General features: G+C 46.9%; 1 protein-coding gene across 1 annotated transcript in view; it reads left to right on the forward strand.

Annotated features, from left to right (window-relative positions):
* The first annotated feature begins 405 nt into the window (after nucleotides 1–405).
* The window catches only part of CLU (clusterin), a 32,343-nt gene continuing 13,438 nt past the window's right edge, over nucleotides 406–19,310 (forward strand). Inside the window, exons 1-4 of the mRNA XM_044289295.1 lie at nucleotides 406–552; nucleotides 12,671–12,776; nucleotides 18,150–18,298; nucleotides 18,967–19,137. Of these exons, the coding sequence (XP_044145230.1) occupies nucleotides 12,692–12,776; nucleotides 18,150–18,298; nucleotides 18,967–19,137 (405 nt within the window). The 5' untranslated portion in view covers nucleotides 406–552; nucleotides 12,671–12,691. The remainder of the gene's footprint in view (nucleotides 553–12,670; nucleotides 12,777–18,149; nucleotides 18,299–18,966; nucleotides 19,138–19,310) is intronic.

The raw sequence follows: 19,310 nt of genomic DNA on the forward strand, positions 1-19,310 counted from the left end.
AACCAGCAGAATTGTCTTGAAACAAAATGCCCAGAATCAGAGCTTTAAAGGACTTAATTTGTGTGTTTTTTTTATAAAGACAGAGCAGAAGCTAGTCATCCATTGCTCAATCCACATAAAAGGTTAAAATTTAAAACGCGGCTGTGACATTTAGTTACCGCTCATGTTTTTGCACACTTATCCTAATCCTGCAGACCTCACCCACGTGAATACAACACAAATAAAAGGTTTCTCAAGACCTTTTCTGAGAAGTGATGCATAAAAATGACTTTCTCCTGTCTGCCATCTAGTGGCGTTCTGGTGCTGCTGCAGCCCTAGGATACATTACAATGGTGTTTATGTACAGCCTCTAGAACGCCCTCTGGCGGCCAGCTGGCTGTACTGCTGCTGTGAGCTCAGACTCTCTTCCAGAAAGCTCTGCAGACTGTTTGCTGCTGGTGGTACATTCCTTGCTGATGACTCAGGATCCTGCATAGGAGGCCCTGCATATATATCTGAGCATCTCAGGACTGTCTGCAGACCCTGCACATCAGGCGGCCGGACAGCATCCAGGTAAGAGGCTCTGCCTTGTGGCACCACCAGTCTTCATAGAGAAGAACCTGTCCAGGACCAGGTCACCATATGTATCAGTAATATGATATGTCATGACTAGGAGATTTCTTAGTCATTATTTATGTGGCGCTGACATATTCTGTAGCCATGTACACAGCCTGCCTCCCATCACTGATACATTGTGTATCATTACATAAGACACATCAAAGATGGAGCTATAGAAACGTATTCAATATTTTCAACTTTAGTTTGGAGAACTACTTACAGATGTAGCAGAGCTCAACTTGTCATATGTCAGTTTTCTGTGTGCACTATAATGAATGCACAGCAGATGTCACCTGCAGTCCTATGTAACACCACAGATAACACAGTGATACCTCTCCGAGTACACATAATGTAGTAAAATGTCACCTGCAGTCCTATGTAACACCAAAGATAGCAAAGTGATAACTCTGAGTACAGATAATGTAGTAGATGTCACCTGCAGTCCTAGGTAACACCACAGATAACACAGTGATAACTATCTGAGTACAGATAATGTAGTAGATGTTACCTGCAGTCCTATGTAACACCACAGATAACACAGTGATCTCTCTGAGTACAGATAATGTAGTAGATATCACCTGCAGTCCTATGTAACACCACAGATAACACAGTGATAGCTCTCTGAGTACAGATAATGTAGTAGATGTCACCTGCAGTCCTATGTAACACCAAAGATAGCAAAGTGATAACTCCGAGCACAGATAATGTAGTAGATGTCACCTGCAGTCCTATGTAACACCACAGATAACACACTGATAGCTCTAAGTACAGATAATGTAGTAGATGTTTCCTGCAGTCCTATGTAACACCACAGATAACATAGTGATAACTATAACAGTACAGATAATGTAGTAGATGTCACCTGCAGTCCTATGTAACACCACAGATAACACAGTATACAAATAATGTAGTAGACGTCACCTGCAGTCCTATGTAACATCACAGATAACACAGTAATAACTCTCTGAGTACAGATAATGTAGTAGATGTCACCTGCAGTCCTATGTAACTCCACAGATAATACAGTGATATCTCTCTGAGTACAGATAATGCAGTAGATGTCATCTGCAGTCCTATGTAACAACACAGATAACACAGTGATAACTCTGAGTACAGATAATGTAGTGGATGTTACCTGCAGTCCTATGTAACACTGCAGATAATACAGCGATATCTCTCTGAGTACAGATAATGTAGTGGATGTTACCTGCAGTCCTATGTAACACCACAGATAACACAGTGATAACTCTCTGAGTACAGATAATGTAGTAAATGTCACCTGCAGTCCTATGTAACACCACAGATAACACAGTGATACCTCTGAGTACAGATAATGTAGTGGGTGTTACCTGCAGTCCTATGTAACACCACAGATAACACAGTGATAACTCTCTAAGTACAGATAATGTAGTAGATGTTACCTGCAGTCCTATGTAACACCACAGATAACACACTAATAGCTCTGAGTACAGATAATGCAGTAGATGTCACATGCAGTCCTATGTAACACCACAGATAACACAGTGATAACTCTGAGTACAGATAATGTAGTGGATGTTACCTGCAGTCCTATGTAACACTACAGAAAACACAGGGATAACTCTCTGAGTACAGATAATGTAGTAGATGTCACCTGCAGTCCTATGTAACCCCACAGATAACACAGTGATAATTCTCTGAGTACAGATAATGTAGTATATGTCACCTGCAGTCCTATGTAACACCACAGATAACACACTAATAGCTCTGAGTACAGATGATGCAGTAGATGTCATCTGCAGTCCTATGTAACACCACAGATAACACAGTGATAACTCTGAGTACAGATAATGTAGTGGATGTTACCTGCAGTCCTATGTAACACCGCAGATAATACAGCGATATCTATCTGAGTACAGATAATGTAGTGGGTGTTACCTGCAGTCCTATGTAACACCACAGATAACACAGTGATAACTCTCTGAGTACAGATAATGTAGTAGATATCACCTGCAGTCCTATGTAACACCACAGATAACACAGTGATAACTCTCTGAGTACAGATAATGTAGTAGATATCACCTGCAGTCCTATGTAACACCACAGATAACACAGTGATAACTCTCTGAGTACTGGTAATGAATAGATACTCCGTGGGCCGAAAAAAATCGGATCCGCCATCTTCACCTTTATTAGCTGAATGGGGGTTAGTGTGACATTACGGGGCTCCTGGGGGGGGGGGGTTATAGATTTTTTTCCTGTTTTGTGGATCAGGATGGGGATTGCCTTGTCCCCAGTGGCGTAACTAGAGTTCTATGGGCCCCAGGGCAAACTATGAATTTGGGCCCCCCACCCCCATTAAACCGCAACCCTATTACCCCGCCCCCCCCCCTGCCACTCGCTCTGTATATATTATTTGGCCCCCACCCAGACTGTATATATATCACTTTGACCCCTGTATATAATAGAATGATTAGCTGCCCCTGCCCCCCTCTCACTCTGTATAGATTTTATTTATTTGTGGCCCCCTCTTATATGGCTGGTGCGGCCGCCCTTTCTAAATTCAGTTCATAGGGCCACTACCAGGTGCCCCCGCCAGGCTACCACCCTCTCTGTATAGATTTTTGTGCCCCCCCCCCCTCCTTGGCCCTTTCTGAATTCAATTCATAGTGCCCGGTCGGTGTCTTGTGCCCCCAGTATGGCGCGCAGCGTGTGCATACCTAAAATAAAATAAAATAAATACTTACCTCTGCTCTGTTCTGCGTTCGGTCATCCCGTCTCACTGGCAGCATCATCACGTCTTCCCGTGAGACCCGTGACCTCTAGCGCCGGGTCTCGCCGACATTGAGGTGTATGTATGGGGATGTACGCAGCGCAGCCGCACTAGTCACTTACTTTTTAAATAGGCAAAGCAGAGGGGGACTGGGCTGGCTAAAAGCACTTGTGGGCCCCGCCGCCTGGCCCGGTCGTGGTCTAGTGCCTGTGGTGGGGACCCAGATTTGCTCTCCAAAGACCCCAGAACACCTAAGAGCATCAAGGATTACTCTAAGAGTCATTCTCATAGTTTCTTCTAAAATTTATGGGGGCCGAATGGGCACAGATCCTAGCACAGCAGGGGCGGGCATTGCTTGATACGCTCCCAGAAAAGGGTTCCTCCTCTGAGGAGACGTCCAACAGTCTCCTGATTCTTTAGATGTAACATGGGATTGAGTCCCCGAGATCCTTGGTGGTCACCCCCTCCCCTATGCTGCCCTCAAAGTAGTTGTAATATCTCATTGCCATTTGGCTGCTTTTAGTTCAATTTTACCGTGGTTAGAAAATGTTGCTACTGAAAATTGTCAACATGCTGCTCTTGATGGACATGCTTTTTTAGTTCTTTAGTTCTTTGACTCATCAGTCGGATAGGTGAGGGTCCCACTTCTGAGACCCCTCCACCTATTTCCAGAACAGGCCTCGGGAAGTAAAGGAGAGCGCACAGTGTTTGCGCGTCCACTGCTCCATTCATGTCTATAGGACTGCCGGAAATAGCAGAGCCAGCTCTCGGTTATTTTCTGCAGTCCCATAGAAAAGAATGGAGGGCAGCCCCCTGGGGGGTCCTGTTCTGGAGATAAGTGTGGGTCCCAGAGTTGGGACCCAAACCTTTTTGACATTGGTGGCATATCCTAGGGACATGCCACCAATGTCTAAGATGAGTCAAACCCTTTCAAATACTGAATAAAGACTAACAGATCAGTCAACAGCAGCTTGCTGACAGTTTCCATGTGATAGTTTTTCAGGTTTCGCTGTGAGAGAAATGTTCACATCGTGATATACTTGTATGAATGATGTAAAACTAGACTTAGTGACCGTTCAACAGTCTCGGAGAGATGGGTGACAAGATCTTGGATTGCCCTATTGGTTGTCACCTATCTTTTCTAGATTCAGATATCATTTAAAGACGCAACCATCGATTTCATTGAAACTTGGTATACACATCTCTTGCTACACGGAAAGAAATCTTGTGGGGGTCATCCGCCCCTACACAGCAGCTGCATGGAGTTAGTATGCTATCTGTTTTTGCTGCACACATATTGCTCTGTAAGTCAAAAACTAATCGATCAATTTCTACTAAACTTGATGACATATCACTTACTATCTGGGAAAGAATACTGTGGAGGTAACATGCCGGTACACAATGAGTTTCTGTCTGTCTGTTCTTTATGCGCGACCAAACGACTGGACCGATCTTCACCAAACTTGGCACACAGGTACATCAGGTGTCCGGGAAGGTTTTAGACCGGGTCTCAGCTCTCTAGGACGTACCGTTCCTGAGATATTCCCCAAAAATGATCTGCATTAGACAATACAAGCCTGCAAGTATTTCTCTTCATATCCCAACTGCCATACACACGGTCACATGTCCCTTATCAGCCAATAGAAGCTCGCAGGCCCTTAGTCTCCACATACACACAGTGTTACTCCAGGTTTCCATAACAACCCAGCCATTTTTCTTCACTGCTGTAGGTCAGCTTTAGGCTAGGGCTACACGACTACATGTGTCGCACATCAATTTTTATAATGATAGTCTGTGGTGTTGCACTGCGACATACTGCGACTGTGACGCAATAGTCACAGAAAAATCCATCTTAGATGATTTTTTGCGACTGTCGTGTTGCAGTCGCAGCGTGTCGCAGTGCAACACCACAGACTATTATTATAAAAATTGTTGTGCGACATTGGTGCGACAAAATGTCGCGCAACACATGTCGTCGTGTAGCCCTAGCGCTGTGGTGGTCACTGTTAAGGGGGTAGGGGCCACTATTTAAGGGGCGTTCACTGTGGATGTTACTGTTAAGGGGGCAGGCTGCTGTGGAGGTCACTGTTAAAGGGGCAGGCTGCTGTGGAGGTCACTGTTAAAGGGGTGGGCACTGTGGAGGTCACTGTTAAAGGGGTGGGCACTGTGGAGGTCACTGTTAAAGGGGTGGGCACTGTGGAGGTCACTGTTAAAGGGGTGGGCACTGTGGAGGTCACTGTTAAGGGGGCAGGTTACTGTGAGATCACTGTTAAGGGAGCGGGGTACTGTGGAGGTCACTGTTAAGGGAGCGGGGTACTGTGGCAGTCACTGTTAAGGGAGCGGGGTACTGTGGCAGTCACTGTTAAAGGGACGAGTGCTGTGGAGGTCTCTGTTAAGGGGGCAGGGAACAGTGGAAGTCACAGATAAGGTGACAGTCCCCTATGGAGGTCAGTGTTAAGGGGTGAGGTGCTGTATAGGTCACTGTTAAGGGGGCGGGCCCCTGAGGAGGTCACTGTCAAGGGAGTGGGGTGCTGTGAAACTCACTGTTAAAGGGGCGGGCTGCTGTAAAGGTCAAAGTTAAGGGGATAGGCTGCTGTGGAGGTCCCATTTTAAGGAGGCGAGGCACTGTGGGGGGGTCAGTGTTAAGGGGTGGGGGACTGTGCAGTTAACTGTTACGGGGGCAGGGTACTGTAGAGGTCACTAATGTCGATATCTTTTAACGACACACAGAAACATTAAATTAAATAGATGAAATATACCCGTGTGAAGCCGCGTCCTTCTGCTAGTCATTAATAAAAAAAAAAGCTAGAGCATTTCTGACAACATTTTATTGTCTTTTATGCTTTTAATGTGTCAGACACTAATAATGATATAGTGATTACACTATCATCAGTCTCCGATGTCCAGCGGTTGTGCAACGTCTCGTCAGATCTCTGACTGAGGCAAAAGTCTCTGCCTCAGCAGCCAAGGTCACCCGCAGCCCCCTCAGGGAGAACATCTGTGGATCACCCCCACCCGCCTGCAGACTGTAATAATAAAAAAACAAACAGCATAAAAATAATAGACTCCCTGTGGTGCAGCTCATTCTTAAAGGAACAGTGACACTTGATATTCTTCTATCCTGCTGTCATCCTCTCCCCGGCCTGAAATGACTGATAACAGGGAGCAATAGATTGTATTCTCCTTTAATTATGAAATTGTTTTAAAACATAACAAAAATTAAAAATAAAATAAAACATAACCACATAATAATTGCATATAAATATAATTCAAAACATATCCTTCCTTCCAGCCAGTCCATACATCCTACATATACCAAACACCTCTCATCTCCGACACACATAACATATACACTATATACAAAACAGTCCACGCGATCACTATCCTCTTCACCCGAAGTCCCCCACCAAACCTAACCAGAGAATAATATAATATAAACATTATCTACAATATATGCAATCACTTACCATAAACCCTAAACACTGACTTCTCACACCAGGCCCCGTTCGGCTCCCCAAAGTCCTTTTTTCTTCTCATAATTTCATTGCAAAACAAAAACTACCAGTGTAAGATCAGCCCATCACTAGGAGGAACTGGAGGTTTAGTCAGCTAAGGCACTCCAAAGCAAAAACCCCTTAAAAATTTGGAGGCACTGGCAGCACCCAGCCTTCCACACTCCATAGAGGGAACCTTCACCAGATCACCCTCTTCCTCAGGAAGGATTTTATGACGCGTCGAGACTAGACACCTTATGTTCCATGTGTGGTACCTAACCACTATACTAACTAAGAAAGAAGTGCAGCGGTCCCTACCACCTAGGTCTCTGAACGCCCCGTAGACCCACTCTGCAAAGGATAGAGCGGCCAGCAGACGCCAGCCGATGGAAGTCCCCACCCTGTGGTAAACCCCTGTATAAAAGGGGCTCTGAAGCAGGAAGTGGTCCATGCTCTCCAGCACTTCGCCACACTACTACCGGGGACACATTTCCTCGAGTTTCCTATATTTCAGATTGCCCCTCACATATAGCTGTCACGGCTGAGAATGGGGAAAATCCTCAGCCGTGCGATGCCAGAAGATGTTAGGCTGCTCGGCCAGGACGACAGGATTAGGGAGCAGGTCACCTCCTAAAGCATCCCTAACCTGACCCTAACTCCTAGCTGCATGGGCCGACCTTGAAGGTAGGAGGCCCCATGCTCAGGAACCTTGGATCCCTAACTCACCCTCCGACCGGTCCTTGAACTAGGAGTCAAGGTAAGACGGCCTGTTCCTTCTGGACACAGAGGAACAGGGGTCTCACTGGCCAAGCTACAAGGAAAGCACATACAACATACAGATATGACAGGGAAACTACTAGTTCCACACGTACCTGTCACAGCCACGCTGACTGGAACCCATGCATGCACTACTAATGTCCACAGAACAACTAGAGGACACAGCACACATAACACACAGGTAACCAGGACATCCAACCAAACGTTGCCACGGGCAGCCACAGTGAAGGGAAGAGTCCTAGTGCACACACAACAAACAAAAGTGCATAACATACACACATTACCAAACGCAACCGCATGCACAACATATCAAGCTGCCACATACATACTGTTGCCAGCGGCAACCACAGGTGAGGCAAATACCACAGCCCTCACCTGTGATTGACAACCAAACCAAAACCGCTGACAACCGCATGCGGTACCGGAGTCACGAACATGACCATGGCCGTGACAATAGCTTACCATGGAAGCAGAGCCAGGTGAAATCCCGAAATTTCATAGGGATCCTTACTGAATTCAAAAGCAACAACCCTACCTCTAAATCTCTAAATCCCAACCTGGGCAGTCCCTGAGGGCCGGCAGGACCTGCAAATGAGAAGACAGGACCCTACTGTCAAGGAATCTCTTCAATATGGTCCTAATCTCCCTCACTCCCAAGCCCTACATCCAGATGATCTTCAGAGTCAGGGAGATGCCCGTGTGGTGTATGGAGATCCTTCACTCACCCACCTGTCTCCCATTCCTGGAAGAAAGGCTGAAACCATCTTTTACATAAGACTACCCACAAAGGAGCCCTCTCTTTCCAGAGGTTTGCAATGTTTTCTTTAAGAAAGGTATTCAGCAAGAAAACCACTGGGTTGACCATACCCAACCTGCCTTGTATCCTTTTGTGGTATGTGATCTCCCTCCTGAATAGGTTCAGTCTGTTCCCCCATACTAGCTGGAAAAGCAGACTATAAACCTGCGGCCAGAGAGGATCTGGCAAGATACAGAGACTGCCCAAGTATATCAACAAAGGGATCAGGTAAGTTTTGTTCAGGTTGACCCTTTCCCAAAGGGTTAAAGACCAACCCTTCCATTGGTCCACCTTTTAGGTGGCATCCTTCAATCTGCTTTCCCAATTTGTCTGATGATAATCATCGGGGCCGAATTTAATACCTAGAATCTTTGCCTTACCCTGGGGTTCTGGGAGGGGGCCCATGAGACTACAATCAGTCTCTCCTCCTCCCAGCCAGAGAGTTTCACATTTCTCCTGGTTGACACTGGACCTGGAAGCCTCCGGGTAGCAATTTATCTCTGATATCACCCATCCTACCTCCTCTTGCTAAACGGCAAAGACAGTGAGATCATCGGCATACGCCACCACTTTCAGAGACAGGCCCTGCCACGCCAGGTCCATCCCAACCCCTGCCAACGGTCCACGATCTATCCTTCTAAGAAAAGGGTCAATCGCGAACATGTACAACAAAGGGCTTAAATGACATGCCTGACGGACACCAGAACCTACCTCAAAAGAGCGGCCAATCCAACCGTTCACCAATAGGAAACTCTCTGCCCCCGCATACAAAGTTTGTAGCCAGCTAACGAACCTCCCTGGCAGGTTGTGCTTCAAAAGGATGGACCACAGGAACTCATAATCAACCCGGTCAAAAGCCTTAGCCTAATCCAAAGACAGCAGGTACCCCTTCCAAAGACCCGCCCTGCTCTGCTCGACAGCCTCCCAGACACTTAAGACAGCGCTTAAACCAGGAACAGAACAGTGCTGTGTCCGCGAGAGGAGACCTGGCGCAAATTTCACCAGATGACTGAACAGCATCTTGGCCAGAATCTTCCTATCCGTATTGAGATATGGGATGTAGGGTTGTTTCGGGTATCAAACTTTCGATAACTAACCGATAATTTTAGCCCAGTATCGATACTATACGGGGATTTGTCTTTTATCGATACTAAGCTGTTCTACTGCAGAGCCCAGTATCAGAGAATATGGTTTGTGCTGCACTCAGCGTGCTCCATGTTCCCTCAGCAGCACAGGGGAGAAGGAAGCAGTGTCTCCCTCCCCCCTGCTGCTGCCGCTACCACCAATGAGAGGAGAGAGGATAATAGGAGGGGAGGGGCTGTGGCCACTGCGCCACCAATGATAACTAACGTTTAATACATTACAAATGCAGGCGGCGGCAGAAACACATTGCCGGCACCCTGCCTCTGACAGGGTGCTACGATCCACGGCAGTTAACCCCTCAGGTTAATTGCCGCAGATCGCAGCGCCCTGTCAGAGGCAGGGTGCCGGCAATGTGTTTCTGCCGCCGGCTGTATTTGTATATTAAACGTTAATTGTCATTGGTGCGCCCTCCTTTCAACAGTATTAAAAACATTGGCGGCGCAGTGCGTGCCCCCCCCCCCCCCACAGTATTAAAAACATTGGTGGCGCAGTGCGCCCTCCCCCCAACAGTATTAAAAACATTGGTGGCACAGTACGCCCTCCCCCCCGCCCCCTCCCCAGTATTAAAATCATTGGTGGCAGTGGCCACAGAGTCCCCTCACCTCCTCTCATTGGTGGCAGTGGCAGCCTGTAATCGGAGCCCCAGCAGTGTAATCCTGGGGCTCCGATCGGTTACCATGGCAGCCAGGACGCTACTGAAGCCCTGGCTGCCATGGTAATCTCCCTGCTGCTGTGTGTACTATGCACAGAGCAGCAGGAAGAGTGTAAAGTCCTATTCACTCTTATAGAGCCCTATCAGGGTGAATAGGACAAGGGATTAAAAGATCCCAGGTTCTAGCCCCTAAGGGGGGAAATAGTTATTAAATAAAAAGTGTAAAAAAAAATAAGTAAAAAAACACACACCAAAATATTAAGTATAAATCACCCCCTTTCCCAATTTTACATATAAAATATATAAACAATAATTAAATAAAATATTACATATCGCCACGTCCAAAAAGTTCAAACTATTAAAATATTTAAAAATATCTCCTATGCGGTGAACACCATAAAAGAAAAAATAGAAAAGAAAAACTGCGCGATTCGCCATTTTTTTTTGTCACCTTGTCCCCCCAAAAAATAGGATAAGACTGTTCGATTATGGACCGGACGTTCCATAAAATGCGGAATGCACGCGGCTTTTTTTTGCATTTTATTTTTTTTGCGCGGTATCGAATTTTGGTATCGAAACAACCCTAAATGCCAATTCTCAATATGGCACGGATCTTTTCCCTTTGATAGAATAATCAGGGCCGATCTCCTCATTGACTTTGGACTCGTGCCCGTGCTGTGGACTGCAAATTGCCGTGGGGCAGCAGCATGCGGATCGCGGACCCATTCACTTGAATTGGGTCAGCAATCCGTCCGTTCCGTAAAAATATAGAACAAGTTCTATTTTTTTGCGCAACTGAAGCACAGAACGGAACACCACAGAAGCACTCCGTACTCCATCATTCACACCTTCAGCAACAACATCCACACTTCCAGCCGCTGCAGTCACACATACCGCACCATTCACACTGCCTGCGACTTTGGCTGCGGTTTTTGCAGGTCCCACGTCCTTCACTCCATCACCTTTCTTGCTCGTTGGCCTCACACCAGTCTCCAGTGGCTGCATTCACAGCACCATTCACACTACCTGCATTATCTGACGCAGTTTTTGCAGGCTGCACCCCATTCACACATCACCGTTTTTCACTCCAACACTTAATCCCTCGCTTCCTGGACTGGCTGGAGCATGAACCACCACATGGGCGGCCATAGTGTTGCCGGTTAGCCCTTTCTGGGCCATAACAACACTATCGCCAGCCCTAGCAGAGTCCGCCATTACAGAGTTCACACGGGCAGAGTCCTCCTTTGCCCCGGCAGTTGTGCTCGCCACAGAGATCTTCCCGTCACCTGCACCAGTACCAGCAAGTTTTAACCCTTCACCGGACCGGCTACCAAGGGCCTCTGCACCAACTCTTATGCTTATGACAGCTGGGATATTCTGTTCAGAGATATTAATTATAGGCCTTGGGACCATCCCCGAGACCTCAGCACCCCTTCCCCTTGCCTGCAGAGCGGCGCTTTTCCACCACATTAGCCCTGGATACTGCACCCAAGGCCCCAGATACAGCATCAACCTTCTTGTTCAGTCTTTTGTACAAAACTGCACCGGCACTACCACCGCTACTACAAGCGGGGATACTGCCACTCACCTCAGCCTTCACCTCACTCTCCCGACATGTCCACCGCAGTACCACATTAGAGACCGGGCTAGGATTGATATTGGGCTCTGTGCGTCCATGCTGCACGACCTCCTCCACCACCGTCTGTTTTAGAGGGACATAGGAGAACATCACCTCTTCCCGGCTGGTGGCCTTGATCTTCTTCACCATCTTTTGGTCAGGAACCTCATTGCCTCCAAAATAAAACTGGCTGAGGTCGGGGGACTCCAGCCTGTGGATCTCAGCCATCAACTGGCTCCTGGGCCGGAGGGATGGCAGTTCCTCCTCTCTGGTTCTCACTCAGGAGCTCAACTGCAGAGCGACCACACCCAGGATTGTGTTCTCCTGTCCTTTAGTCATCCTCACCCCGACCTGAAATGGCTGATGGGAATAGTCTCCCTCCAAAACACCAGTGCGGCCGTAGCTTTTCCTCCGGTGATCAGACTTTTCCACACATGGTACCAGTAACAATGTTACATAAGCTTCTGGGAAGCACTTACACAATCCACATCTGTTTTCCCTCCATTGTGACATGCTCCCAGGAGGAGTGCTCTCTGCTGGACCTCATGCATAAGTGTATGAATCTGGGGTGATAACTTCTCTATCAACGTAATAGTGACTGGTGCTTTGGTGAGCCTTCTGTGTAGAGCCCCCCACTGTAACTGCTCTGCCTGTGTGTATGTCAGTTTTCACTGTAGTTCTGGCATTCTATTCATGAACCTGGTAACCCTGGCAGAACAATACTGCTGAGCCCACCTATATAAAGGAAGTCAACGTATTACATCGGCAGTATGTATCGTCACATTGACTCCCGATCCCGGACGTGCTGCTCTTTCTTTCATCTCTGTTTTCTTGTTCTCAGAGCTGGACTCCAGAGCCGGAGATGAAGTCGTTTGCTCTCTACCTCCTCCCGGTGGTCATTCTGTTCAGTGCCACTGAGGCTTTGCTGCCCCCTGAGACCCTGAAACGTGAGTACATTGAATTCTGCTATACAGTGCCATAGAATACCCCCATAGAGTACCCTAATAACACCTTTATATGTTGTCCATATACTGTAATACCAACAGGGTGAATGGGATTAACCCAGGACTAGTGGTCTAGGGTAGTGAAGGGGTTTACAATTACAAAGTGGTAAAAGCAGGAATGTTGTTAAAGCCATAAAAAAATGCTAAACTGACCGCTAAGAACCCCATCATCCGCTTCAGCACGGCGGGCCTTGCTTACATGACTGCAACAGTGATATGCCTGGACAGTACATGAATATTGCAGCCATCATCGGTGGTCTTGTGCAGTATACAAAATGAAGACTTCTCTCCTGCCATTGGAGCAAGATGTAATCTGGGAAGAGAGGGTGAGGCTGACTCTGCGCACCTCTCCCTCACTTAAATCCAATTTACGCGCAAGTCTTGACATCTCTCGACCAGTTCAAAGTCCTGTGGCAATAGGCGAGCGATGAAGCAGCAGGTGTGGAATCACTGGGAGCTGTGGACGTGGACCTGCACACAGGCGGCTCGGGTCTAATGGTCGTCTTCATGTTGACGAAGCAATAGCTGGACTCGGCGTCTACCTGAGTAACTGAGCAGCCTTCTTTAGGATAACACTGCTCACCTCCATAGTATGAGGAAGGGGCTAGAAAAGGTGCCCTAAACAGTGTTGCTTCTCTCAAAACCCTGTCCAGCTTACCACGGCTGGAGGGAACCCCTTTTTATGTGGTTGAAATACAAAACCCAAGATGAGACAAAAGGTATTACCACTTACTATTGGTACATGGAATGTATGTACGCTTCAAGACAACCCATTAGCAGATCGCCCAGAAAGAAGAACAGCTCTGGTAGCTAGAGAGCTTGCAAGGTTCGACATCGACATCGCGGCCCTGTGGGAAACTCACCTAGAAAATGAAGGTCAACTCAAAAAAATGGGAGGCGGCTGCACATTCTTTGGTGTGGACGTGGCAGTGACCAACGTTGCTAGTCTGGAGTTGGCTTCTTGTTTGCCAACTTTTCAATCTTCCTAAGGGTGTAAACAATCGGCTCATGTCACTGCAACTTCCATTACTACGTGTAAAACAAGCTACGCTGATCAGTGCCTATGCGCCCACAATGACAAATCCAGATGAAGTAAAGGACAAGTTTTATAATGATCTCGATGCCCTATGTTCTTCTGTGAAGCGCAGTGACAAAATGATTCTACTTGGTGATTTTTATGCGAGTGTTGGATCAGATCACTCCACCTGGGATGGTGTCAGCACATGTAACAGCAATGGTCTGTTACTATTGAGGACATGTGCTGCTCATGACTTGGTCATTACTAACACCATCTTCCGCCTACCAACTCGTAAAAAGACGTCCTGGATGCACCCACGCTCCAAGCAATGGCATCTAATTGATTATGTCATAGTGCGGAGGAAAGACATACCGGATGTAAGAGTGACTAAGGCCGTGCTGACTGCTGGACTGACCATGGACTCATCATTTCTAAACTAAATATCCACATCAAACCTAAGAAGCGGCCACAGGGAAACAGAGTTGTGATAAAGAAGACCAATGTCAATACATTGGCAAATCCCAATATTGGTAGAAGATCTTGATAATCAACTCACGAACCTACAGATGCAGGAAAGTGCTGAGAAGGACTGGGAATGCTTCGAGAACATCTTGCATTCGTCTGCACTTAAGGCTCTCAGACCCGCATGCAGGAAACAGCGGGACTGGTTTCATGAAAGTGATGAAGAGATTAAGGCCTTGCTAGCCGAAAAACATCGCCTTCACCGTGCTCACCAAAATGACCCGTCGTCAACTGCAAACAAAAATGCTTTTATTGATGCAGGACTCCTGGCTGAGTGCCAAAGCAGATAAAATTATGAAGTTTTCTGATAGAAATGATACCAAACATTTCTATGAAGCCATCAGATCCCTGTATGGACCTCAGTCTTCAGGAAGCTCTCTTCTACTGGATTTGAATGGTACAACTCTCATCACCGAGAGAACTCTGACTCTAGATCGTTGGGCTGAACATTTTCACTCTGAGGCAATTGACAGAATACCCCAGGTGGATATCAACTATAGCCTGGATGTCCCACCATCAGAGGCTGAAACCTTACAGGCCATCAGTCAACTGTACAGCAGTAAGGCGCCAGGATCTAATGGAATTTCAGCGGAAGTCTATAAGGCTTGTGGTTCAGTGCTTGTTAAAAAAAAACTCATCCAATTGTTCCAGTCTTTTTGGAATTAAGGTTCCATACCTCAGGAACTGAAAGACGTGTCCATCGTATACCTGTATAAGAGGAAAGGAAGTAGACAAGCCTGCAATAATTGTAGAGGAATATCACTTTTATCAATTGCAGGCAAGATCTTGGCATGAATGTTGCTAAATCGTCTGGTTGATCATCTGGAAAGGGGTCTCCGACCTGGTGTGGTACACAGTGTGGTTTTCGCAAAGAGCGTGGCACGGTGGACATGATATTTGCAGCTCAACAGCTTCAGGGGAAAAGTCAGGAGCAAAATCGTGAACTATACACCACCTTTATCGATCTTACCAAGGCTTTTGACACAGCTAGACAGATTCATCCTGATGGTACGGCAATCCCACGATGGTATGGTAGCTCGTGTTCTGAGCAATGGTGAATCTTCAGAGGACTTCCCTGTTACAAATGGCGTGAAACAAGGGTGCGGGCTCGCACCAACCCTGTTCAGCATAATGTTTTCAGCAATGCTGCCAGAACAGTTCACCGGGAATCAATCTGAGGTATAGAACCGGTGGCAAACTGTTCAATCTACGAAGACTCCAGGCTGTCACCAAGGTAAAAGAGACTGTGATTCATGAGTTTCTTTTTGCTGACGATTGTGCCCTTAATGTGGAATCAGAGCAGGAAATGCAAGCCAGTATGGACAAATTTGCAGCAGTATGTGACAACTTTGGCCTCATCATCAACGCGAAGAAAACCAAAGTGATGTACCAGCCAGCTCCGAAAGCTCAATATCAGGAACCTATCAGTGAAAGGACAGAAGCTGCATTCAGCGGACCAATATACGTGTCTTGGCAGTACCCTCTCCCATGCAGTGACAATTAACATTGAGGTCAACTGCAGAATTGCAAAGGCAAGTTCTGCATTCGGCAGACTGCGGACCATTTTGTGGGACCGCCGTGGAATAAGCCTTGCTACAAAGCTTAAAGTCTAACCACCCTGATGTATGCTAGTGAGACCTGGACAGTATACAGAAGACATGCTAGACAGCTGAAGCACTTTCACATGACTTGTTTCAGGCAGGATAAATTGCCAGATACAGAAGTCCTCTCCAGACAGGCTTACCATCAGTTTACACCTTACTGATGAAAGCCTAGATGCGCTGGGCAGGCCACATCGTACGGATGTCAGACCATTGCATCCCTACCCAGATCTTCTATGGTGAGCTGCCTAAGGGTAAGCGATAACACGGGGGGCAAAATAAGTGATACAAAGATACACTGAAAACCTGAAGTCCCTGGATATCAACATCACCTCTTGGGAATCTTTGGCACATGATCGTTATACTTGGCGTTCCCTGATCCATCAGGGTTGCCAGACATATGAATCCAGAAGGACAATTCTAGCACAGGAGAAGCGTACACTTCGTAAACACAAAGCTGAAAAATGCAAATGCTGAAACAAAAACATCCATATTTGTCTGTTCAGTGACTGCAGTGACGGGTTAATTGCAGAAATTCCTGGTCTAGTGTGGCTAATCGAGATATCCATGGTGGTCTAGAGCAGTAAATGGGGATAATGTAGTCAAGCCTGGTGGTCTAAAGGGGGTAATTGAGATATAGATGGTGGTCTAGGGAAGTAAATGGGGTTAATGTAGGCAAGCCTGGTGGTCTACTGTGGTAATCAAGATATCCCTGGTGGTCTAGGGCAGTAAAAGGTGTTAATGTAGGCAAGCCTGGTGGTCTAGGGTAGTAATTGGAGCTGGAGGGACATTCCTGTAAGTCTATGGTAGTAAATGTGGGTTATTGAAAATAGCCCTGGTGGTCTAGGGCAGTAATTAGAAAATATATTGCAAACCTGGTGATGTAGGTTAGTAAATCTGGCTAAATGGGACATTCCCGGAGGTCTAGGGTAGTACACACATGGGATTATTGAAGACATTCCTGATGGTCTAGGGCAGGCATCTCAAACTGCAGCCCTCCAGCTGTTGCAAAACTACAACTCCCACAATGCCCTGCTGTAGGCTGATACCTGTAGGCTGTCCGGGCATGCTGGGAGTTGTAGTTTTGCAACAGCTGGAGGGCCGCAGTTTGAGATCCCTGGTCTAGGGCATCAAATGGTGATAATGTAGACATCCCTGTAGGGCAGTAATTGGGGTTAATGGAGACATATCTGGTGGTCTAGGGCAGTTAAAGGGATTAGTGCAGACATTCCTAATGGTTGGGTTTAGTGAATGGGTTAAATGGAGAGATTCCTGGTGGTCTAGTGTGGTTAATTCAGATATGCATGGTGGTCTAGTGTGGTTAATTGAGATATCCATGGTGGTCTAGGGTAGTAAATGGGGTTAATTTAGCAAGCCTGGTGGTCTAGCCTGGTTAATTGAGATATCCATGGTGGTCTAATGTGGTTAATCCAGATATCCATGGTGGTCTAGGACAGTAAACGGAGTTAATGTAGGCAAGCCGGGTGGTCTAATGGGCTTAATCGAGATACCCATGGTGGTCTAGGCAGTAAATGGGGTTGATATAGACAAGCTTGGTGGTCTATTGTAGTAAATCGTGATATCCATGGTGGTCTAGGGCAGTAAATGGGGTTATTGTAGGTAAGGTTGGTGGTCTAGGCTAGTAATTGGAGCTGGAGGGGCATTTCTGGATCTCTATGGTAGTAAATGTGGGTTAATGAAGACAGCCCTGGTGGTCTACGGGAGTAATTAGGATATGTGTTGCAAACCTGGTGGTCTAGGGTAGTGAATCTGGACATTCCCAGAACTAGGACATCAAATGGTGATAATATGGACATCCCTGGAGGTCTAGGGCAGTTACTGTGGTTAATTATGACATCTCTGGTGGTCTAGGAGAGGGATTTGGACAAATGGAGACATCCCTGGTGGTCTAGGGTAGTGAATGGGGTTAATAGAGACATTCTCGATGGTCTAGGGTAAAGAAGGAATTAATGGAGACATCTCTGGAGGACTAAGGGTTAAATAGTCCTGGTGTCTAGTGGTTACTTACCTGTCTGGCTCTCAAACCCAGCCAGTAACATCTGCCATATTATTTATATCTCCAAAGTGATAGATGACAAATTCAGTTCTGCTACATCAGTAAAGTTTTGTGCAGTGATAACTGAGATTTCCGATCGTTTCTCGCTCGCTGTGCAGAGATCTCGGAGGAGGGCGGTAAGTACGTCACCACCCAGTTTGAGAACGCCCTGAATGGAGTGACACAGATGAAGCTGCTCATGGACCAAGCTGCACGGGAGCACCAGGAGATCCTGCGCTCTCTGGAGGAGACCAAGAGGCACAAGGAGGTCAGTGTTTTATGTGACATTACCCTCCTGGTGGTCACAGCAGCACAGAGGATTTCTAGCATTCTACTAGTGTTACAGGGTGAGAATATAACAGCAGCACAGAGGATTTCCAGGATTTAAATGGTGAAAGTAATAGGCAGCACTAGAGATGAATGTGTTGATCATGTGCGAGGTCATAGACTGATAATGACATAGTGAAAGCAGCAGCATCCTCCCAGCAGCACAGAGTATTTCAGGAGTGTAGTGTGCTGATCTTGTGGAGGTCACAGGATGAGGGATACATAGTGGAAGGAGCAGCCCCCCAGCAGCACAGAGTATTTCAGGAGTGTGCTGATCCTGTGGAGGTCACAGGCTGAGAGTTAATAGTGGATGGAGCAGGGTCCTCCCAGCAGCACAGAGGATTTCTAGCATTTTACTAGTGTTACAGGGTGAACATATAACAGCAGCACAGAGGATTTCCAGGATTTACTGGTGTTATATGGTGAAAGTTATAGGCAGCACTAGAGATGAATGTGCTGATCACGTGCGAGGTCACAGACTGGGGGTAACATAGTAGAAGGAGCAGGGTCCCCGCACAGAGTATTTCAGGAGAGGAGTGTGCTGATCTTGTGGGGGGCAGTAGTGACGCTGGTGATGATGACCGTATGCTCCTATTACATTGTCTCCAGGGCGCCATGAAAGATGCGCTAGAATCGGAGCAGCAGCTGTCGGACTCTCAGGAGATCTGCAACGACACGGTGCTTGCGCTGTGGGAGGAGTGTAAACCCTGCTTAAAGCAAAGCTGTGTCCGGTTCTACTCCAAGACCTGCCGGAGCGGCTCGGGCCTGGTCGGACGCCAGGTCAGTTTCTAATATGTATACGGTCATATTGGTGTCTTTCCAAGGGTTACTTCGGGATCAAGTAGTTAGCACAGGAAGAACAGCATCAGTATAAAATAAAAACCATCCACGAATATCCCATCCCTCTTCCCAATAACTGGGCGACACACAGTATCAGGAGCGGGACCCTGTTT

This window comes from Bufo gargarizans, chromosome 4 (genome assembly GCF_014858855.1).
Source record: "Bufo gargarizans isolate SCDJY-AF-19 chromosome 4, ASM1485885v1, whole genome shotgun sequence".
Lineage (NCBI taxonomy): Eukaryota > Metazoa > Chordata > Amphibia > Anura > Bufonidae > Bufo > Bufo gargarizans.